Source organism: Lutra lutra, chromosome 17, assembly GCF_902655055.1.
Source record: "Lutra lutra chromosome 17, mLutLut1.2, whole genome shotgun sequence".
In the NCBI taxonomy this organism is placed as follows: Eukaryota; Metazoa; Chordata; class Mammalia; order Carnivora; family Mustelidae; genus Lutra; species Lutra lutra.
Window position 1 is genome coordinate 17,537,448 of NC_062294.1, and position 23,933 is coordinate 17,561,380.

The 23,933-nt window shown below is 43.6% G+C and overlaps 2 protein-coding genes across 7 annotated transcripts in view; one reads left to right on the plus strand and one right to left on the minus strand.

The window, feature by feature from the left end:
- Positions 1 to 14,095, minus strand: part of PRMT7 (protein arginine methyltransferase 7) — a 50,235-nt gene extending 36,140 nt beyond the window's left edge. For 4 of the 6 annotated variants that reach the window (XR_007123915.1, XM_047711436.1, XM_047711435.1 and 1 more), the window contains exons 1-3: positions 13,974 to 14,095; positions 8,114 to 8,293; positions 4,895 to 4,931 (exon numbers count right to left, since the gene is read on the minus strand). Coding sequence is in view for 5 of the 6 variants with exons in the window: in XM_047711436.1 (XP_047567392.1) it covers positions 4,895 to 4,931; positions 8,114 to 8,208 (132 nt within the window). In the remaining variant the exon portion in view is untranslated. The other 2 variants (XM_047711437.1, XM_047711438.1) reach the window with 2 other exon arrangements.
- A 27-nt stretch (positions 14,096 to 14,122) lies between these two features.
- SLC7A6OS (solute carrier family 7 member 6 opposite strand) lies at positions 14,123 to 23,441 on the plus strand. Its single transcript, XM_047711448.1, has 5 exons — positions 14,123 to 14,345; positions 14,470 to 14,751; positions 20,118 to 20,321; positions 21,615 to 21,732; positions 22,669 to 23,441. The coding sequence occupies exons 1-5, from the start codon at positions 14,151 to 14,153 to the stop codon at positions 22,797 to 22,799; spliced, it is 930 nt and encodes a 309-aa protein (XP_047567404.1). The 5' UTR covers positions 14,123 to 14,150; the 3' UTR covers positions 22,800 to 23,441.
- The last annotated feature ends 492 nt before the right edge of the window (positions 23,442 to 23,933 follow it).

The window sequence follows — 23,933 nt, forward strand, 5'->3', positions numbered from 1 at the left end:
TCTGCCTACTTGTGATCTCTGTCTGTCAAATAAATAAATAAATCTTTAAAAAAAAATGAATTTTTAGGGGCACCTGGGTGGCTCAGTGGTTGGGTCTCTGCCTTCGGCTCAGGTCATGATCTCAGGGTCCTGGGATCGAGCCCTACATCGGGCTCTCTGCTCGGCAGGGAGCCTGCTTCCCCCTCTTTCTCTGCCTGCCTCTCTGCCTACTTGTGATCTCTCTCTCTCTGTCAAATAAATAAATAAATAAATAAAAATAAATAAAAATAAAAATGAATTTTTAGGGGCACCTGGGTGGCTCAGTGAGTTAAAGCCTCTGCGTTTGGCTCAGGTCATGATCCCAGGATCCTGAGATTAAGCCCCGAGTCAGGCTCTCTGCTCTGCGGGGAGCCTGCTTCTGCCTCTCTCTGCCTGCCTCTCTGCCTACTTGTCATCTCTGTCAAATAAATAAATAAAATATTTTTTAAAAAAAGAATTTTGGGGGCGCCTGTGTGGCTCAGTGGGTTAAAGCCTCTGCCTTTGGCTCAGGTCATGATCCCAGGGTCCTGGGATTGAGCCCCGCATCGGGCTCTCTGCTCAGCAGGGAGCCTGTTTCCTCCCTTCTCTCTCTCTGCCTGCCTCTCTGCCTACTTGTGATCTCTGTCTGTCAAATGAATAAATAAAATCTTTTTAAAAAAATAAAAAATAAATTAAAAAAATAAAAAAATTTTAAAAAAGAATTTTTAAAAAATCAGACAAAGTGGACTTTATACTAGAAATTTGATACACACAAGAGCAAGAGAAAAATGAAATAAGGTCTAGAAAGAAAATTGTTATTCACACATGAATGCCTGTGGAAAGCCAAATTACCTACAGATAATTACTATGAGGAACATTAAAGAATTTCAAATCAATAAATAAAATTCAACTGAGGGCCGCCTGGGTGGCTTAGTCGATAAGCATCTGCCTTCAGCTCAGGTCATGATCCCAGAGTCCTGAGATCGAGCCCCACATTGGACTCGCTGCTTGGCGGGGAGCCTGCTTCTCCCTCTCCCACTCCCCCTGCTTGTGTTCCCTCTCTTGCTGTGTGTCTCTCTCTCTGTCAAATAAATAAATAAAATCTTTTAAAAAATAAATAAATAAAAATAAAAATCAACTGAAATTTTATATATCAGCAACAGCCTTTAAAACCTTGGAAAAGGGAAGGATTTCTTAAACAAGAAACCAAAAGTACCAGCCAATAAAGGACATATAAAATAAATTTGACATTAAATTTAAGTACTCCCACTTACCAGATGAAAAAACCACCCCACAAAGACACCTACTACACATGTAACGGACAAGTGATTAGCACCCAAAATATACAAAGAACTCCTATAAATTACCAAGTCACGAAAGAGGAAACATGAAAAGCCAAATGAACAAATAAAAAAACCTCAAACTCAGTAGTAACCAGAGGAATGCAAATTAAAATTACACTGACAGACTAGTTCATACCTACCAGAGTGACAAGAATATAAAAACTGGTTAATACCAAATACTGGCAAGATTGTGAAACAACAAGAAATATCATTCATGGGTATGAGAATGTAGAGTGGCATAACCGCTCTGGGAGAGAATCGGACACCACCTACTCAAGCTGAACAAACTCAACAGGCAGCAGCTCCAGTCCTAGGTGTACACAATCTAGAGAACAGTGTGCATATACACTAGAGTACAGGTCCTGGAATGGTCTAGCAGCACTACTTACAACAGCAAAAAGCTAGAAACAACCCCAAAGTCTACCAACAGAACAGTAAGTAATGATATCTTTATACAACAGAATCTACAGCAGTGAAAATGAATGAACTATAGCTACATGCAAAATGGATGAATCTCAAAAATAATGATGAGCAGGGGCATCTGGGTGGCTCAGATGGCTAAGCGTCTATCTTTGGCTCAGGTTAATGATCCTAGGGTCCTAGGATGGAGCCCCGCATTGGGTTCCCTGCTTGACAGGGAGCCTGCTTCTTCCTCTCCCTTTACTGCTCCCCCTGCTTGTGCTCTCTCGCTCTCTCTGTCAAATAAATAAATAAAATATTTAAAAAGAATTTTTAAAAAAATCTTTTTAAATGGTAAGCGAGGCACCTGGGTGGCTCAGTGGATTAAGCCCCTGCCTTCAGCTCAGGTCATGATCTCAGGGTCCTGGGATTGAGTCCCTCCTGGGCTCTCTGCTCAGCAGGGAGCCTGCTTTCCCTTCTCTCTCTGCCTGCCTCTCTGTCTACTTGTGATCTCTCTCTCTGTCAAATAAATAAATAAAAAATCTTTAAAAAAAAAATCTATAAAAAAAGTCTATAAAAATGGTGAGCAAAGGGATGCCTGGGTGGGCCTCTGCCTTTGGCTAAGGCCATGATCCTGGGATCCTGGGACTGAGCCCTGCATCAGGCTCTCTGCTCAGTGGAGAGTCTACTTTTCCCTCTCTCCCTGCCCCTCCCCCTGGCTTGTGCACTGACACACATGCTCTCTCTCAAATAAATAAAATCTAAAAAAAAAAAAGGAAAAGAAACATACCTGTGTTCACAACCCTAGACTACACCAAAGAAGATATTCTGATGACAAGTAACCACATAAAAAGATGTTTGACATCATTAATTATTAGAAAAAATGGAAATTAAAACCCATTTAACATATTTAACATATGGGACCCAGCAATTCCACATACACATATATAGCCCAAAGAAAAGACAATGTGTCCACACAAAGACCTGCATGTGAATGTTTACAAATAGGACTACTACTATTAGCCAAAACTGAAAACAATCCAAATATTCATCAACTGGTAAATGATAAACAAGATAGGGTAAATCTATATAATGGAGTATCACTTAGCAATAAAAAGGAATGAATACTAATATATAGTCAACATGAATGAACCTCAAAAACATGATGAAGGAAAATAGACACGTAAGACTATCATATCATTTCATTTATATGAAATTTCTAGGAAAGGCAAAGGCAAAACTGCAGTGACAGAAAGCAGATCAGTGGTTGCCTAGGGCTGAGAGAGGGACCAGGAGAGAGTGCAAACAGGCAAGAGATAATTTTATGGGATAATGGAAGTGTTCTAAAATAATAACAAAATGTAAGGCACCAAGCAAAAGTACAGAAAAATTAGTTTACCTTGGCTCTGCCACTACCCAGAAAATTCTGACTCTATTTCCTGATTAGGAGAAGTTGGGGGGAGGGCCAGGTAGCAGAAGTTAAAGGGGTAAGTAATAGTCAGGAACATTCCTCCAAGGGGTTTGGATTTTACCTTGACAGCAATGAGAGGCCACTAGGGATGGTGCTAAACAGGGCTCTCAGGGTTTCAAGCAGAGGAGTAAAATAGATTGGCATTTCAGGAAGACCCCTCGGGCTGCTAGGTAGAGAAAGAAAAAAAAAAATCTTTCCAGCCTGCCTGACTGAATGGATGGTAATGCCATTTGTCCAAATCCCCTGGAAGTTGAGGCAAAAAAGGTCCACTGCGCAGATGACATAAAATCAGGCTCACAGACCCAAGAATCCATTAAGAAACCAAGACCATGGGGCACCTGAGTGGCTCAGTGGGTTAAGCCTCTGCTTTCAGCTCAGGTCATGATCTCAGGGTCCTGGGATCGAGCCCCGCATCAGGCTTTCTGCTCGGCGGGGAGCCTGCTTCCTCCTCTCTCTCTGCCTGCTTCTCTGCCTACTCATAATCTCTGTCTGTCAAATAAATAAAATCTTTAAAAAAAAAAAAAAAAAAAAAAAGAAACCAAGACCATGAAGCTAGAGCAAATTAGTCAAAACCAGGAACGATGTTTGCTCCACATTCTGTAATTCCGCAATAGCTCAGCAAAGGCATGCAGATATTTGATGAAGATCAGGGAAGCACCTAGCCCTCTCTGGTGTAGCCTACAAACTTAATGATGCTTACGGAGATTGCGCTGTCATGATGTTGCCAGAATTCCTCGAGCTGAGCAACTAACCAGGGCTGGATGAAGCACACACCACCACCAACACAGCCTCACGACCAGGTTGCCATGGGCCCTGAACCCTCGCCTGCACTGCACTGCTCAGTCCCTAAGCATGGCCCTGCACCCTTTGCCTTCAAGGTTCCCCATTTCTTTTTTTTTTTTAATTAATTTATTTATTTGACAGAAATTACAAGCAGACAGAGAGGCAGGCAGAGAGAGAGGAAGGGAAGCAGGCTCCCTGCTGAGCAGAGAGCCTGATGCGGGGCTCGATCCCAGGACCCTGGAATCATGACCTGAGCCTAAGGCAGAGGCTTTAACCCACTGAGCCACCCAGGCACCCCAAGGCTCCCCATTTCTGAGCCATCCAGATGAGAATGACTTGTCCAGCCCTCTTTCCTACAGACCAGAAAAGCCTGTGTTGCTAGCCATCCTAAGTCCAGAACTATAACATAATTCAAACAAGAAAACTCAGATAAAACAAAAATGAAAAAAGAAAAAAAAAAGCTGAAATGTCACCAAGCAATGGAAGCCAAATGTGCTCTACAAAACAGTCTGCAGTGGCCTCTAGAGATGTGATTTTAAAATTACAGACTATCCAAGGTAAACCTGTGTAATTAGAGAATTTTTAGCTAGAAAAGATCAGCTAGTATATCCCACTCCTTTTAAATCCTAATAAGATATCAGAGGTCTCATGTCTTCTCCAAGGTCCCACGCCAGTAAACAGTAGAGCTGGAAGCAGACCCAGTCTCCGGACTGATCTCCTGACAACTGCGCCCTAACACCTCTCTACATTATTCTACCATTAGGCCCCTGAAGGGAATTTGGCGGGCGGGCGGGCGGGCGGGCGTGTGTGCGTGCGTGCGTGTGTGTGTGTGTGTGTGTGTGTGTGTAGGATTTTAACCTCGTGACACCACAGCAAGATAACGGTTCCCTTTTATACTTACTCTGTCTTTGTCATGCAGCATATCAGCATAGGATGATCTAAAAAACAAACAAAACAAGTCAGAAACCTCTCTACCAATAATGATATCCAGCAACCTATGAGAGCATTCACATACATAACACATTCCTAAATCAGACGGATTTTATTTTTATTACTGAACAATAAGTGACACCCAATGTTACACCAATTTCAGGTATACAACAGAGGGATTTGACAATTCTACATTCCATGCTCACTAGAGTAAGTGTAGTCGCCATGTAACATTAGTACAATATTATTAACTATTTTACTTTACTTTACTGTACTTTACATCCCTAATCCAGGCCCATTTTAAACTATTTTATGTTTTTAAGATAGGGAGTGAGTGAGAGAGAGCATGAGCACAGGGGAGGGAAGAGGCAGACTCCCCAGCTGAGCAGGGAGCCCAACATGGGACCCTGGGATCCTGACCTGAGCTGAAGCCAGACACTTAACCGGCTGAGCCATCCAGGTGCCCCTCAAACTATTTTAATAGCGTTACAAACTATCATTCTCCAGTGCGGCAGGAAAAAAAAATCTTAGAGAAAGATGTTTATTTTCACCAAAGAACCCCAGACCTACAAATGCTCTGGTAGTCAGCCCCGTCACAGTAACAGCATAGCCACCAGCACACGGATCATGTTATGCAGCACACATCTGTCTTCCTCCTGAACTCAGACTCGATCTAATACTTCAGTTAATCTTGCATACATCTGCACACTGGGATAATCACAGATGCAACACTGCAGAGAGGAGACAGAAGTATACACCTGCCATGGAAGTGAGGGGTATCATGCCCAGCACTCTCCCTCACATCATCAGGGAGAACGAAGAGTGCACCAAACTATAGGCTGTTAAAGGGAGGAGAGTTGCTCTTCCGTATTCTGCCACAATAATTCACAAACTTGGAAAATCTCTGGCAGGATCAGGATAAACCTCCAGAACTCAGCAGTCCCAGCCCCAAAATGCCTTCTGAGTTCCAGGTAAGAGCTCAGGTGCTCACTGAACAGAGGACCTCCCACTTCAGGTCAACATCAGGATCACTGGAGCATTTTTTGGTTTTGTTTTTGTTTTAAAGTAGGTTCCATGCCCAACCAACATGGGGCTTGAACTCATGACCCTGAGATCAAGAGTCACATGTCCTACTGACTGAGCCAATCAAGCAATCTGGAGAGCTTATTTTAAATGCAGGTTCACAGGATACATGCAAATAGATCCTGATCCAGAAACTGGGCTGGAGTTTGGAAACATGCACTTTAACTGGTGCCCCAGGCATGGTGTGACAGAGGCAGTTCATACTCTACACTTTGAAGAGCACTGTACTGAAAAAATAGTGTTGGTTTTGTTTTTTAAGGGCACACCAAGACTTTTACACATGAACCCACTCACAAATGCATAGCTGAAATCTGATTCTGCCTTTCTCTGCCTTTCAAGAGGCATTTTTGGTCCTCATCTTCCCAGCCTCACCACCCACTCTCCCCACCACTCCCCAGACATCACTCTTCCAAAGCACTATCAGCCCATTCCACCGCGAACATCCAGGATTTCTCTCTCCAGCTGGACACTCCCTCTTGCTCTTGCTCTTTCCCACTTTCTGTCCATTCCCTCCTCATTCTTCTGCTTCCTCTATTCCAGGATTCCTTCTTCAGCCCTCTACCTTTCTCACTCCATACCCCCTCTGAAAGCCTGCGATTTTTTCCAGTTTCGATTCTAACGGCAAACTCTCCCCAGACCCATGTTTATCCACCCACTGGCATCTCTACCTGAATGTCCAAACCCAGATACCTAATCTCCCTCACCTTCCTCTTCCCAGCAACACCCATTACTCCTGTGTTCTCTCTCGGAACAACAGCTCCACCCACCCAGAAATCTCGAATGCTTCTTGAATTTTCTCTCTCATTCCTTCACTGCATCCAATGAGTTACCAAACCCAAGTTCCCTCAAAGCTGTCTCCTCCTCTCCCACCTCTACTGCCTCACCTGTGGGGTTTGTGATGGCACCCAAATCGTTTTCCGCTCCCTCCAACCCAATTTCCACACTGCTCTCAGTTAATAATCTGTTTGCTCCCTGTTTAACATCTCAATTACTCAGGAAATAATGTTCTTTATCTTAGAAAGAAGGTAATGATTTTGATCCCCTATTCTGCACCACATACTGTATTTCATTCATCCATCAAACCCTAAAATAAAGATATTATATGAGGACATGTACATTATAACATACATTGAGCCATATATTACCATACTGAGGCTCAAGGAAGTTAAGCAGCTTGACCAAAGTCAGATCTGAGATGCAGCAGGGCGCAGACTTACTCTCATTCTCCTCTTTCTGCATTTTGCCACCACCCTTCACAACACGACCCTGCCTACCTTCTTCAGTACCCTCTCTCACCATAGCCCTGCTTTTGTACCCCATTCCAGCCCCTTTGAACTGCTTCCAAACCTCCTAAACCAGTTCATCTGGAAAGTTACACATAATCCCTGCTGCTCAGAAAGCAATTTCTCTCCTATATTCGGGAAATCACCCAAATATCGCTCCCAGCCCAGCTGTTCTTGCTGCTTCCAGGCACTCTTGTGCCTGTATCCACTAGTCTTTCTCTCACTGTCATATTTTTTTTCTATGCCTGTCTCTTGCACAAATTGCATGTCCCCTGAGGATGGGAACCCTATCTTTTTCATTTTGGTATTCACAGTCCTAGCATGGTGCTAGCATGCTGTATGCCCTTCATAACTGCTAAAGAACAGTAACTCACTTACATAGTTTTAAAGATCCCATCTAAGAAAAAAAAAAAAAAAAACACACATTTTCCTGCTTTTTCCATTCAAGAGGATTTAACCATATTAACATATGTTAACATGTATCACCATTTCGGTAGCACAAGTAAATGATTACATTTCATGAACTCTTCAACTACTACTACTCCTTCCACAACTGAACCTTGGGTCCTCTTTGCTCCACCAGAGAGACCCCCTCTGAGACGCTAGTAAGGCTGTTACATGATATCTCACTCTCCAAACAGAAAGGACTTTGCCTAACCCCCACACAAAGCTTCTGGCTAAGCAAACCTGCTCGTGACCAACATCTGCCCTGATCAGAAGCACTGAGTAATGCCTAGTCCACATGCAGACTGCATTCCAGAGCTCCCACTTGGCGATCAAGTGCCCCAACAAGCCGCGAACAATCGTGAACACAACCTTGTTACCTTGCAATCTCCTGGTGGTAATCGTAGTGCTCATCCTCCTCCAGCCACTCCACAGATCCTGTGGTTGGATTGGCCCGCCCGCAGAAGACTTTCATGGTGCCAATCAGCTCCTCAGTTTTAGCACAGAAAAGCAGTCTTACTTGTGGGCACTTCTTGTGGACAGGTCTAATCGTCAGAATTCTATTCACATCATAATGCCCAAAATGTAGAGAAAAAAATTTTAAAGTCAAATAAAAAGGGAAAAATTCAAGAAATACACAAAAGTGTCAAAGCCACTGAAAATATTTGTTATTCAGCATGTGACATCAAAAACTACAACACATAAATTCATAAAGCTATCTGGAAAACTTTAGCAGTCCTCAATGATTCCAATAGGGGTCAGATGAGCCTAACAGGTGCATCTGGGTGCAGCCTCAAAATAAAGGCAGGTGAGAAGAGAAATAAAGCAGGGGGAACAGGAAGCTAACAGGAAAGGACGAACAAAGGGACTGGGGTGGTGGTAAAAGAGTGCCCCCAATCCTGCCTCAGTATATCAAACACTTAGTTTAAGGAAAAATATAAGGAGCAATTCAAACAAACTAGGAAAACCTTCATCTAACCAAATAAATCATAGCAAGCAAGCATAGATAATCCCAGCAATACGCTAAGTCAAAAAATAAGCAAATCATGGGGCGCCTGGGTGGCTCAGTGGGTTAAGCCACTGCCTTCGGCTCAGGTCATGATCTCAGGGTCCTGGGATCGAGTCCCACATCGGGCTCTCTGCTCACCAAGAAGCCTGCTTCCCTCTCTCTCTCTCTCTGCCTTCCTCTCCATCTACTTGTGATCTCTCTCTGTCAAATAAATAAATAAAATCTTTAAAAAAAAAAATAAGCAAATCACAGAAGACATACTGTGTGATTACATTTATGTAATTTTATAATTATGCAAAACAAGAACAATATATTCTTCAGGGATAGCACTAAAAAGAATAGCAAGGAACGAGGACACTGATTATCCTTAAAAGGGAAGGGAAGGGAAGGGATGCCTGGGTGGCTCAGTAGGTTAAACCTCTGCCTTCGGCTTAGGTCATGATCTCAGGGTCCTGGGATCAAGCCCCGCATGGGCTCTCTGCTCAGCGGGAAGCCTGCTCCCCCCCCCCACCGCCTACTTTTGCTCTCTGCCAAATAAATAAATAATCTTGGGGCGCCTGGGTAGCTCAGCAGGTTAAAGCCTCTGCCTTCGGCTCGGGTCATGATCCCAGGGTCCTGGGATCGAGCCCCACGTCGGGCTCTCTGCTCGGCAGGGAGCCTGCTTCCCCCTCTCTCTCTCTCTGCCTGTCTCTCTGCCTACTTGTGATCTCTGTCAAATAAATAAATAAAATCTTTAAAAAAATTTTTAAATAGGGACGCCTGGGTGGCTCAGTTGGTTAAGCAGCTGCCTTCGGCTCAGGTCATGATCCCAGCGTACTGGGATCGAGTCCCACATCGGGCTCCTCGCTCATCAGGGAACCTGCTTCTCCCTCTGCCTCTGCCTGCCATTCTGTCTGCCTGTGCTCGCTCTCTCTCCCTCGCTCTCTCTGACAAATAAATAAATAAAATCTTTAAAAAAAAATTTTTTTTTTAAATTTTTTAAATAAATAAATAAATAAATAATCTTTAAAATAAATAAATAAATAAGTAAATAATAAAAAGGAAGGGAAAAGGCTGGGATCGAGGAGGGCCACACAGAGGAGTTCAAAATAGCATTGTTTCTTCTATAAATGGGTGGTAGGATTAAAGAGGTTCATGATACTGTCATTCTTTATGCCTTACCGTTTTTTAATAATGATTACTTCTTAACTACTCAATATTTAATTTGAAAAGCAATTTAAAAAAATTCTTCATCTGGGGTGCCTGCCTGGCTGTCTTTACACTGTGCAACTCTGGATCTCAGGGTCTTGAGCTGAAGCTCCACGATGGGTATAGAGATTAAAGAAATTTTTTTAAAAATTTAAGATTTTATTTATTTATTAGAGAGAGATAGACAAACAAGCAGAAAGGCAGAAGGAGAAGGAAAAACAAACTCCCTACTGAGCTGGGAGTTTGATGCGGGGCTTGATGCCAGGATCCTGGGATCATGCCCTGAGCTGAAGATAGCTGCTTAACCAACTGAGCCACCCAGGTGTCCCTAAAGAAATAAAAATTAAAAAAAATTTTTTCATCTAAAAAATATCCTTCAAATAAATGTTGGCAGATTCACGTCTTAAACCCTTTTTCCGCAGAGATCTATTTCTGACAGAGAAACACCACCACTCAAAGTCTGAAGGCACCTCTCAGTCAGTATGGGCTCTTCCAGCACCCTGCCTCTTACCTTCAGAAACATCAAGTGTTCCACACTTCCCTCCATTTCCCGTTAAACACTGATCTATCTTTAGGAAACCTTAGAAAGAATGACTACTTTGTAGATCACTAAAATGTCCCTAAGGTGCTTTACTGCCAGAATTATGGCATTTCTTTTGATGTTATCTAGACTAACTTAACACTGAATTCTTTTTATTATTATTATTTTTATTTATTTATTTGACAGAGACACAGCGAGAGAATCAACACAAGCAGGGGATATGGGGGAGGGAGAAGCAGGCTTCCTACTGAGCAGGGAGCCCAATGTGGGGCCCGATCACAGCACCCTGGGATCATGACCTGAGCAGAAGGCAGATGCCCAACAACTGAGCCACCCAGGTGCCCCTCTTTTTTTTTTCTTTTTAAATATATTATTTACTTAGAAAGAGAGCCCTGCACTGGGGGACGGGTAAGGGGAGAGGGAGAGAGAATCTCAAACAGACCCAACACTGAGCTCGGAGTCTGACACAGGGGTTCAATCTCACGAGCCTGAGATCATGACCCGAGCTGAAATCAAGAGTCTGACACTTAAATCAACTGAGCCACTCAGACACCCGAAACACTGAATTCTTAACAAAAGAGGATGAGGAAAAATCTTTTCTGAAAAGACTCAGGCAGTCAGCGGTCTGATTCAAGTAGTCAATTTATCCTTTGGTGAAACCCTACTTCTAAAATCTCAGGATATCCATCCTCTCATCTAGTGGCTCTCAAACTTTGTGGCAAGCTCAGTAAGAAATGGCTTACATCAAGATACAATACACACACATAAACATAAGCTTTCAATAAACAGTATTTAGTCTTCGTGTCAGCAAGGCCCTCTGATATATTCTACTCTACTTCATTTTTCTTTTAAACATTTTCTTTTTTTTTAATAAGTTTTTTTTTAAGATTTTATTTATTTATTTATTTGACAGACAGAAATCACAAATAGGTAGAGAGGCAGGCAGAGAGAGAGGAGGAAGCAAGCTCCCTGCTGAGCAGAGAGCCTGATGCAGGACTCGATCCCAGGACCCTGACTGAGATCATGACCTGAGCCAAAGGCAGAGGCTTTAACTCACTGAGCCACCCAGGCACCCCTAAACATTTTCTTTTTTAAAACTGATCATGATCTGGGGTGCCTGGGTCACTTGGTTAAGTGTCAACCTTCAGGTCAGGTCACGATCCCAGGGTCCTGGGATCAAGCCCCGTATCAGGCTCCCTGCTCAACAGAGAGCCTGTTTCTCCCTCCGCCCTGCTTGTGCTCTGTTGCTATCTCTGTTGCCAGTTCTGTCTTTCACTCAAATAAATAAATAAATAAAACCTTTAGGGGTGCCTGGGTGGCTCCATGGGTTAAGTCTCTGCCTTCGGCTCAGGTCATGATCTCAGGGTCATGGGATCGAGAGCCCCACATCGGGCTTGCTGCTCAGCAAGGAGCCTGCCTCCCCAACCCCATCTCTGCCTGCTGCTCCGCCTACTTATGATCTCTCTCTCTCTGTTAAATAAATAAAATCTTTTTAAAAATAAATAAATAAATAAAACCTTTTTAAAAAATTGAACATGATCCACTAAACTGATTTCGTAATTGGTGGGTTGCAACCTATAGGTTAAAAAGCTTTGCTGGGGCACCTGGGTGGCTCAATCAATTGAGCGGCTGCCTTCAGCTCAGGTCATGATCCCAGGATTCTGAGATGGGGCCCTGTGTCGGGCTCCCTGCTCAGCAGAGAGCCTGGATCTCACTGTCCCTCTGCCTGCTGCTCTGCCTACTTGTGCTCTCTATCTCTCTGTTGAATGGATGAATAAAATCTTTTCAAAAAATTTTAAAAAAATAAATAAAAAGCTTTGCTAGAATCAGCTATGAATATCTTCTATGCTAATTAAAAAAAAAAAAGAATACAACTATCAGAATCCATAATGTGCTTTAGAAACTGTCCAAAAAATGCTGCAGTAGAGAGAAATGGTCACATCTGGCTGAATGCTCAGGGAAGACTGAAAAGATGGCTAGGATTTAGGCAGGCATGGGAGGGAGAGGGCACTTAATAGATTAGAAAGACTCAGACAGTCAGGCACAGTGAATAAACCAGTTTAGCTGAAATAAAACTGAACAAGGAGTCAAACATGTCAGTGGGGTACGTGCTGTAGAGAGTCCTGAAACCCTTATCCTGTGGGCCACATGGGATCAATTCTGAAGCCATTTAAAGGTTAACAGTGTAGTATTCCTTGGAATACTGTAAAGCCTGAAGGACTACAGTTTTTTTTCAATACCATAGAGAAGTTACTGGTTTTATATAAATGTAAATAAATGCTTGCAGATGGGAAGCATGTCCTGTAACCTCTCTGGATGAGAACCACACATCTTCTACAGAGAAATCCCCTCATTTATTATCACAACTGTCTTTCTCCCAAAAGGAGCCACACTCCAGATTCAAGAGATATTTTGACAGAGCCCCCGCCTTCTCCAAAACCTGTGAACTCATATGATGGTTTATAAGGAGGGAATGAAAACCACCCTGCCAAGCCCTGAGTGAGTTACCAGTCAGATTTCAGAACAGGTATTTGGTTCATTCATTCAAATTTTAGTAAAATTTACATAATGCCAAACACCGCATTAGGGACTGGAGGACTCCCATAACCAAAAAAACGAGACCTTTGTCCTCCAAGAGATTCAATTTTAATGAGGGAGAGACAGTATAAACAACCACAGACTGTGTGGGTGCAAGAAAGGAAATCTGAAGGATGCTATTAAAAGAGAATAACAAGGCTATGGAAAGACTGAGGAAGGTGACATTTAAGTTGAGACATGCAAGATAAGTTAACAGTGATGGAAGAGTTGTGCTTCTGCCTCTGGAAACTTTACCCCTACTTCTCCCCTAACGCTATTTCCCTATGGGAATAAAGAACTAAGAACATAAGCAAAAACTGACAAAAGCTTGGGTGACTGAAACACTTTGAGCTTAAGTAAAATAGAGTACCTGTGGGCTTCTGCAAATCACACTGGGCCAACTGGCTTCGGAAAGGTGTCTGGATTTTGTTCGACATGCACCACGCGCCACTCCAAAGTTTTAAGCACAAAAATATCCACGTCAGATGTACGTTTTTACAGGGCCGCTCTGGCCAGCATGTGGTGAATGGACCGGTAAATGGACAACTCGATAAAGTGACAGAGAAAATTGAGCCCATTAGCAGCTCCCTGAATGAGAGAAACGTGGCCCAGCTACGGGTGCGACAGCTGGAGGTCCGTATGATTGTGGTTCGAGTCTCTGTCGCTGAGAGGTGGCACCAAGAACTATAATCTAGGTCTCCGTGGAAGTCACCTGACAAAACCGTATCCCCGTTCTCTCGCCCGGGCTCCAAGCCGTCCCATACGTACTATAGAAAGGTCCTCGAGAATTCGGAAGACACATACTCTGGCGGCCCAATACGCCCACGCCAGGACCGTCAGCCCGAACCTTCGGGCTGACAACAGATGACGGCTGCACCCAGGACTCTATTGCTACCCCACCTTCCCAACCCGCCCAGGGCCTCACCCGCCGCGGGAACCTTTTCGTCCACTTCTTCCGCCACCTCCACCTACCCGCGGCTGGCGGAAGAGGGCGGGACCTCCCAGTGCCCGCTGGGCGTGCCGGGAGCGAGGCCCGGAAGCGGAACTTGAAGGCTCTCCCATCTCACCCCACGCGTTCCCACAGTGCTCCGCGACAGCCGCTATGGAGGCCGGCAGGGCTGCAGTACTTCGCGTGAAGCGGAAGCGCAGCGCAGAGCCTGCTGAAGCCCTAGTCCTCTCTTGTAAACGTCTCCGGAGCGGCGCCGTTGAGTCGGAGACCCAAAAGACACCCCCGGGGGATCTGGAGAGAGAGCCCGAGAATAATGTCTTCCAATTGGTAGCCACCGTGCGCTCCCAGGTATTGGGCGGGATGGAGCCGGTGTTTGAAGGGGATTGTAGGGCGCTGCTGGGACGAAATTGTATCCCTGACTCCTTGACGAACCTCCTGCTTACGCCGGCTTCCCTCCCCTACCACCTTCCAGGAGGAGCCAGTCCAGGCGCTCGTTCGAGCCGCACTGCGCCCTTCCCGGGGCAGCCAGCAGCGTATCCGCCGCGACCTCCGCGCTTCGGCTCAGGAGGTGCGGCAGGAGGGCCGCTACAGGGTGATCTCTAGCCGCCGATCCTCCGGGATTCCCTCGGGTGGCCTAGAGTCCGAAGACGCACCGGAAAACGCAGAAGCCTCGGACGACGCAGGTTTCCAGCTGGTCGACCTGGTCCACGAGGAAGGAGACCCCGAGGCGGTCGCAACCTCAGGCTCTCCCAAAGTGAGTACCCCCGCCCAGAGGACAACGCTGGGCTTCTCCGGACAGATAGTGCCAAGAGTCTGGGTGTTAAGTCAGCCCACAGTTAAGAGGAGGCAGACGGCTTCGCCTTGTTGGATGATATGTCAGCCGTGGTAACCTCGTTTTGCAGGTTAGGTTATTCGTTCATCAAATATTTACTGAATAGCCACTATGTTCCAGGCATTGTTCTTAGGTTCTGTGGATATAGCTTTGAGGACTTAACATTCAGGTAGAGGAGACGGTAAAAAAGTTAAATTCAATGTCAGATGGTGATATGGGCTTTACAGAGGTGGGGAGTGGCAGGGAAAGAGTGGTTCCATTTCAGAGAGGGTCTCAGAAAATGACATTAGAGTGAGAACTTGGAGGAGGCGAATGGCAAAGCACTGTGGATATCTGAAAGAAAGGCAGTTTGGTGTTTTCAAGATCACTGTGCCTGGAGCCCAGTGAACCAAAAGAATAATAAGGAATTTGGGAGACGATTCCTGTTAGACCTTGAAAGTACTTTTAAGGACATACTGCCTTACACCCTGAGTTGGGGGAATTACTGGAGGTTTTTGAGGAAGGTACAGATAGAACAGATGGAAAAATTCATCAAAGGGAGGTTAAAGGACTAGTCTTGGGTAGCGAATCGAGTTTGAGGCTGATTGAAGTATAGAATGCAAGTCTTCTCATATTTAATCCAGTGTTCTTTCCATTTTACACTTACCAAATTTGTTTTGTACCTCAGTTCCAAGAAACAAACTCTAGTACATGTATTAGGACTGTAGAGATAGAAAATTCTCAACCTAAGGTTTGCCTCCTCTTGGTAAGCATAAAAAAAAAGAAAAAAAAAGCACTTCACTCTTCTTTCCTTTTAATAGTTTTTGAAGTTTAAGAACTGAAATTTTAATTCAAAATTTATCAAGCAAAAAATATTTAATCATGGTGATAGTATACATGGATAACAATTTGGGCATGATGACTATAGCCACATCTTTTACCAAAACTAACTGAAGACTGCTTCATGAGTTACAAGTCAAATACTTTTTAAAAGTAACCAGTGTTGGGCGCCTAGGTAGCTCAGTTGGTTAACCGACTGCCTTCAGCTCAGGCCAAGATCCTGGAGTCCCAGGATCAAGTGCCACATCAGGCCCCCAGCTCCACAGAGTGTCTGCTTCTCCCTCTAACCTTCTCCCCTCTCATGCGCTCTCTCACTCTCTCTCTCACAAATGGATAAATAAAATCTTAAAAATTAATTAATTAATTAATTAAAAATTTTTTTAAAAGTATGGGCACCTGGGTGGCTCAGTGGGTTAAGCCTCTGCCTTCGGCTCAGGTCATGATCTCAGGGTCCTGGGATCAAGGCCCGCATTGGGCTCTCTGCTCAGTGGGGAGCCTGCTTCCGCCTCTCTCTCTCTCTCTGCCTGCCTCTCTGCCTACTTCTGATCTCTGTCAAATAAATAAATAAAGTCTTTAAAAAAAAAAATTTTTTTTTTTTTAAAGTAAACCAGTGTTGAGTGGAATCGAATCAAATAGCTCTTTCAGTTTTATAACAAAAACTAATATATAAACTGATGAAGGATGTGAACACAGATTTTTCTCAACAATGCAGTACAGGGGCACCAGGGTGGCTCAGTCGTTATGCGTCTGCCTTAGGCTCAGATCATGATCCCAGGGTCCTGGGATCAAACCCCACTTCCGGCTCCAGGCTCACCGGGGAGCCTGCTTCTCCCTCTCCCTTTGCCCCTTGTCCCTGCTTGTCCTCTTTCTCTTTCAAATAAATAAAATCTTTAAAAAGAAAAAAAAAGTGTTTGCACTTCAAAGAGTGGGACATCTGGCTTACCACCAGTCACCTTCATTTTTCATGCAATGGAAGGGCAATTTAAAAATGGGCAGTGGGGGCGCCTGGGTGTCTCAGTGGGTTAAAGTCTCTGCTTTTGGCTTGGGTCATGATCTCAGGGTCCTGGGATCGAGCCCCGCATTGGGCTCTCTGCTCAGCAGGGAGCCTGCTTCCTCCTCTCTCTCTGCCTGCCTCTCTGCCTCCTTGTGATTTCTGTCTGTCAAATAAATAAATCTTTAAAAAAAAATGGGCAGTGTTGGGGCACCTGGGTGGTTCAGTGGGTTAAAGCCTCTGCCTTTGGCTCGGGTCATGATCCCAGGGTCCTGAGATAGAGCCCTGCATCAGGCTCTCTGCTCGGCGGGGAGCCTGCTTACCCCTCTCTCTCTCTGCCTGTGTCTTTGCCTACTTGTGATCTTTGTCTGTCAAATAAATAAAATCTTTTTTTAAAAAAATTAAAAATTAAAAATGGGCAGTGTTGAAAAGGGCAAGATTTTTGTTCAGAAGTGTGCCCAGTGCCATACTGCCAAAAAGGGGCACAAGGCAAAAATAAGAGTAGGCCAAATCTCCATGGTCTATTTGAGCGAAAGGCAGGTCAGGTCCCTGGATTTTCTTACAATTATGCTAACAAGAACAGAGGTATCAGGGCACCTGGGTGGCTCAATCAGTTGAGTGTCTGACTTTGGCTCAGGTCATGATATTGGGGTCAGGGGATCCAGCTCTGTGAGCTCAGCAGGGAATCTGCTTGTCCCTCTCTCTCTGCACGCCCTCTTTGTGAGAGAGCTCTCTCCCTCTCAGATAAGTAAAATAATAAATAAATAGAACAAAGGCATCACCTGGGGAGAGGGGACACTGATGGGAGTATTTGTATAATCCCAAGAATTACATCCCTGTGACAAAATTTATCTTCGTGCGGTCAAGACAGGAGAAAGGGTAGACTTACCTCAAAAAGCTACTAAGGAGTAATGATTGGCCACCACTTTATTATGAAATAAAAATGTCTCATGTCTTTTTATGTGTACTATATTTAAGTTGATATCATATACCAGAATGCAGATTATGAATGGCTGATAGAATATTTCTTTTGGACAGTCTTGATTTAAATAAGATTAGGTTGTGGTTAAATGAATAGGATCAGCTTTTTGAACTTTGATAGTAATACTTGTTCAGCAAGTGCTGTCACTATTTTCCCCTTCCAGAGATTTGAGTACAATTGATTAGTAATGTTCAGCTTTTTTTTTAAGATTTTATTTTTACGTAATCTATACACCGAACATGGGGCTCAATCCCACAACCCAGAGATCAAGAGTCCTATGTTCCACTAACTGAGCCAGCCAAGTGTCCCAGTAATGTTCAGCTTTGCAGAGTTGGTAAATGCCATTTCTGAACCTGTAGATCAGTTTTATATTTAGACTTATGTAACTGAAAATATTAATACATATATAAATACTGGGGAAATCCCTTCACCATCTCATAGAACAGCAAGACTCAGCTGTTTCAAGTTGTGTTTGTTGACTGTTAAAAGTCATGGGTTGAAGATAAACTGGCAGTGTCCACTTTATATTTTTGGTCTTAACAATGCCAATTTAGTTAAAATTCCCTGCATCTCAAATGTTGTCTTGGGACTTTCGGGTGTCTCAGTCAGTTAAGCGATTGCCTTCAGCTCAGGTCATGACCTCAGGATCCCGGGATCGAGCCCCGCATTGGGCTCTCTGCTTAGCGGAGAGACTGCTTCCCCCACCTCTGCCTACCTCTCTGCCTACTTGTGATCTCTCTCTCTTTCTCTGTCAAAATAAATCTTTAAAATAAAATAAAATGTTGCCTTTTGCCTAATGAAAGGTATTTTAGTGTGGTTTATGTATAATATTAAATAAAGAATACTTAACACTTCTTACATTGTATAGATGATCTATAAGGTCAGATGCTTTTAAAATTCAGTGTGATAGGACATAGTAGCCAACTTTGCTTGTGAATTCTTTATGAAGCCAGACTAAGTTCTTGTCTTTTTTTTTTTTTTCAGGATTGTCTTTTAAACAGCTATTCAGAAATACAACTGTAGACTTAATTGCAGATTTTTAAAAAAATGTTTGCTCTCAATAATTATTTTTTAAAAATGGATTTAAGCTGAAAGCAAATTTGGGGTTTTATGCCTACTAGACTATCAAGGGAAAGGTTGTTGATAGCACTCTGGCAAGGCCATGATTAAAATGGTAACACAACTATAGTGCTTAAAATTGATGTGAGGCTTCTGGAAAACATGAAGCATGGCTTTACATATCAGAAATCCTAAAAATAGCTTGGGGCCTATCTTAAAACTACTTAAATTTATTTTTATTGTTTGGATTCCAAAGGCATCCAAACATCTAAAGAAATTTTAAAATAGTGACAGCATTTTTAAGATTTTACCCATTTATTTGACAGAGACACAGCGGGCTAGAGGGAACACAAGCAGGGGAGTGGGAGAGGGAGAAGCAGATTCCCTGCTGAGCAGGGAACCTGATGCAGGGCTCAATCCCAGGACCCTGGGATCATGACCTGAGCCACAGGCAGACGCCCAATGACTGAGTCACCCAGGCGCCCCAGTGACAGCATTTATTTACCATGTTATAGTTCTCGTTAATTTTTTTTAAAGATTTTATTTATTTGACAGAGAGAGAGAGCACGCATAAGCAGTGGAAACCACAGACAGAGAGGGGGAAGCGGGCTCCCCACTGAGCAGGAAGCCCAATGCGGGATTCAATCCCAGGACCCCTGGGATCATGACCTGAGCCAAAAGCAGATGCTTAACCGACTGAGCCACCCAGGTGCCCCAGTGACAGCATTTATTTACCACGTTACAGCTCTCGTTAATTTTTTTTATTTTTTAAATTTAAATTTAATTAACATAGAATGTTTGTTTCAGGGATACAAGTCTGTGATTCATCAGTCTTATATAATAACCAGCGCTCATTACAACACATACCCTCCCCAATGTCCATGACCTAGTACATTTCTCATTAATTTGATGCCATTTAAATTTTAAGCAAATAAAGTACTATTTTATTTTTTTTAAAAAGTGAAAAAAGTTCATTTTACTTTATCTAGTCATCTTTCCCCCAGGTATAGACATCATCGTGGGCAACCCAGGTGGTAGTGTCATCAGAGCTCAGGAATCGCCTTTAGGACCCCTATGGGAGGTCACACAAAATGCAGAGGCATTTGCAGAACAACCATAGAGGTGCTCCTGTGGGCCTGCACATCCGTTAGGGGAAATCGTCTCAGCCCAGTCTTTCTGTGTGCTCTCTTATGTGTGTCAAGCACAAAAGAGCAGAAAACTATCTTTTAAGTCTCCCAAAGAAAAACTAAACAATTATTTTAGAAATAGCTAATTTTTAAATTTCATAGCTAATAGACTAATAGGACATAGGGATAAGAGTCTTGAATCTAACATAGACAACTGTAGAGAGACTTCCTTCACTTAAATCTTAGATTCCTCCTTTTGGAACATCCATGTTTTAGATCATCTATGTATCATATCTTGATTTCTTTACAGACGTCTGACCCAGATGTGATCCTCTGCAATTCTGTACAGTTGATCCGTGAACGGTTGACTCTGTCTGAGGATGGACCAAGAATCGGGCACCAGGAGGAACAGAAAGATGACTATGTGTATGATATTTACTACTTGGAGACGGCCACTCCAGGATGGATTGAGAACATCCTCTCTGTGCAGCCCTATTGCCAGGAGTGGGAGCTGGTAAGAGGGCCCATATCAGGATGAGGGGCATGAAGTAGCCTAAGCAGTTCTCTGGTCTGGGTGCTTTGCTTGTGTTCCACATTACCTGTATTCCTGTGTTCCACGTTGTCTCTTAACTCTTGTCCTTGTTTAAATGGAAAAATTTATTCTGAATGCCTTTAGGAACCTGGGTTTAGTGCCGGGAATTTTGAGAATGACAGTCTACACTGATAATTTTTGCTCTTAGTAGATCTTTTACAAGGTTTGCAACATCACTTTTATCATTTATAACATCCACTTCAGGGGAAAATATATTTCCCATATAGGGGCTTATAATAAAGACAAAATAAACCAGAAATTCTTAACATGAATGGGAATAAAAACTTTTTTTTTTTTTTAAACTGGATCTTAAAAGGGAAGAAACCTTGGATTAAGAAAACTAACATCCTGACCTTTTTTTTTTTTTTTTTTTTTTTTTTTAAGCAATCTCTATACCCAATATGGGACTTGAACTCACAACCCTGAGATCAAGAGTTGCAGCTTTATTGACTGAGCCAGCCAAGCACCCCTTGACATCATTATTAAAACAAATTCTAGGGGCACCTGGGTGGCTCAGTGGATTAAGCCGCCGCCTTCGGCTCAGGTCATGATCTCAGTGTCCTGGGATCGAGCCCTGCATCGGGCTCTCTGCTCAGCAGGGAGTCTGCTTCCCCTTCTCTCTCTGCCTGACTCTCTGCCTACCTGTGATCTCTGTCTCTGTCAAATAAATAAATAAAATCTTTAAAAAAAAATTAAATTGAAAAAAAAAAAAGTAAATTCTAAAATGAGGCAAGGCACCTTATCCCATACCTGCATTGCAACCATAGCCTCTCAGTTAGGCACCCACCTTGGACCATTGCATAGCCTCTCTTCCTGCACACCTCACACTTGAGTTTTGGTTCTGATTTTGGGCATCACCCATAATCCATATGATATCTCTCCCACCTGACTGTCCACTTAAAGATCACTGCCAACACCTACTCAGAGCTGTCTCTCCTCCCCACCATGGTGTGTACGCCTCTGGATGTCATCCTATCCTGCTAGGAGTGTGATGGCTGGAGCTAGACTCTGAGGGGGGAGTAGGCCTGCCATCTCTACCTTGTAGCCCAAGGTTACTACAGCCTCTTGTATAGCAGACTCAGACCAGCTCCTAGGCTGCCTCTTTCCCAGATGGTGCTCTTAAGTGATTTTTCCAAGTTGGTCTGCTAATAGCTTCCCCCACAGCACAACCTTAGAAGTTTTGACTTATACTCAGGTTTGTGTTGAGATGTGCAGGTGAATGATGACCAGGAACCAGAAGATATTTATGAAGATGACGATGATGAGAACAGTGAGAATAACTGGCGCAATGAGTATCCAGAGGAGGAGAACACGGACGGAGATGAGTCCAGAGGTACGGGGGTGGCAGCCTTGGATGGGAAGGGACTGGTGGGATCCAAGACTGAGGTGTGAGCATGGTTACCATCTTAACTGTACAACTTACCCGGCTTTCCTTCTCTGTTGTTGAACTCCCAACAGCTCAACCACAAGCTGTTGGAGCTATAATAGGAGCCCCAAGAACTGGTGTTTCCAAAGGACCTGCTGGGGTTTTAATGTCAGTCAGGCCCAGGTTCAAATCCTTAGTCTGTCATTGCATGTCTGTACATCTTGGGGAAGTTACTTCACCTCATCCTCTCTCAGGAAAACAAGAGTATTGCACTAACTTCAGTGATTGGGATTAAGGGAAACAGCTCAGTGTCTCTACTCCTGCTTCAGTCAGGAAGGTATTGGAGAGGTTTGCCAGTCAGATTGGGCTAGGATTTTAACAAATCAGTTATCTAACTTCTCAAGAAGTTGCTGTGTTTACGTTTTGAGAAAGATGCCACAGAGATACGGTACCTGGGGGAAAGAGGAAGGAAAGATATTCTGATGATACAGTTCCTTCAGGGATTATGTTCTTTGTGCCAACAAGAAGATTCTTTGGTGTCTGTTAATGGAGGGACAATTAATTAAACTATGAATATTCTACTGGGGAAGTACCTGTGATATATTAAAAAGATAGGGACAAACATGAAATTATGTTTACAATATGACTACAACTATAATAACAAAAAGAAATCCTATACCTAGGGGAGAAATGAAAAACTACTCCAGTGTTAAGGGATTTGGTTTAGGTGGTAGAAACAGGATTGCCTTTTTTTACCGCCCTAAATTCTCTTTACTGAGCAAGTATTTTAGAAGGAAGAACAACAACAAAATATGACCCAAAAAACAGACCTTCTTGAGATGGGAAAGAGTTACAGTGGTCACCTAGAAACTCAAACAGAGGCCATTCCTTTTACCATTCTAGGCTCAGATGATTATGACAGCCTCAGTGAAGAGGAAAGAGGCAACAGCAGACCACAGATGTGGAGCAAATACCCTTTGGATGTGCAGAAGGAGTTTGGCTATGACAGCCCCCATGACCTGGATTCAGACTGATGTTCCTGTGATACATGTGAAGTTCAGTCATGTGCCCTGAGGTCTCTGCCTGCAGCTTCAGCCACCCTGGTAACATCCCTGGGTTTTTTAGCTTAACACAAAAGGAAAAAGCATGTCCAGCAGCGCCATCCTGTCAGTGGAAACTTGAGCTAAAGGAATTTGTCTTTTTTAATAACAGTAGGGCTCCTTTACCTCAATCAAAAATGACTCTACAGTCTAGGGGGAATAAATGCCATAAAAGTGAAGCTTCCTGGCCTGAGGATTTTCCCGTTCTCCTCCTATGCTAAAGCCAATAAGTGGAAGAGAAACTCCTGTTTCCTCAGCACTAAGCTTTAGCTTTCCCATACCACCAGGCCACTGCCTCTACTAAAAGCCGGTTCTTTTGATAGAATCTAGAAGGGCTACTTTGGGTCCCTAATAGCAGCACCAACAGGATAGTGGTGGCTGTTAGAGAGGGAAGTAGACTCTGCCTGAGCTCTGAGAAGTTTTAAGTTATTAGCTGTCTCCACCGCCCTGCTTCCTGACTCAGATAATGGTTGTAGAGACTGCTATCTTCCTTTGGCAATGGTGCCAGGGAGAACAGGATGTATGAATATGATACTCTGTGTTTAGTAAAAATTAAAGGGAGCAAGAAAATTCCTTGAAAACCTTTTTTTTTCCTTTTTTAAAGATTTATTTATCTGAGAGAGAACACAAGCTGGAGGAAGGGGCAGAGGGAGAGATGGATCCTCAAGAGACCCCCCGCCAAAGCACAGAGCCCAACCTCGGGGGCGGGGAGAGGGAGGATGCAGGGGAGTGATTCCGGGACCTCGAAACTATGACCTGAGCGGAAATCAAGAGTTGGCCACCTACCCCACTGAGCCACCCAGGTGCCCCTACTTAAAAACCCTTTAAATCTGAGTCTTTTTTAAAATTAACATATAGTGTATTATTTGCCCCAGGGTTTTGTTTTGTTTTTTAAGATTTTATTTATTTGAGAGAGAGCATGGGGGGTGGGGTGGAGCAGAGGGAGAGGGAGAAGCTGGCTTTCCCCTGAGCAGGGAGCCTGACGCAGGGCTCGATCCCAGGACCCTAAGCCGAAAGCAGACACTTAACTGACTGAGCCACCCAGGTGCCCCAGATCTCAATGTTTTT

Excerpts from the sequence above, each read along its gene's own strand:
- SLC7A6OS (XM_047711448.1), top strand. The coding sequence starts at position 14,151 with ATGGAGGCCGGCAGGGCTGCAGTACTTCGCGTGAAGCGGAAGCGCAGC. Across the intron at positions 14,346-14,469 it reads TAGCCACCGTGCGCTCCCAG|GAGGAGCCAGTCCAGGCGCT; the intron begins GTATTGGGCGGG and ends ACCACCTTCCAG. Across the intron at positions 20,322-21,614 it reads ATTGCCAGGAGTGGGAGCTG|GTGAATGATGACCAGGAACC; the intron begins GTAAGAGGGCCC and ends TGAGATGTGCAG.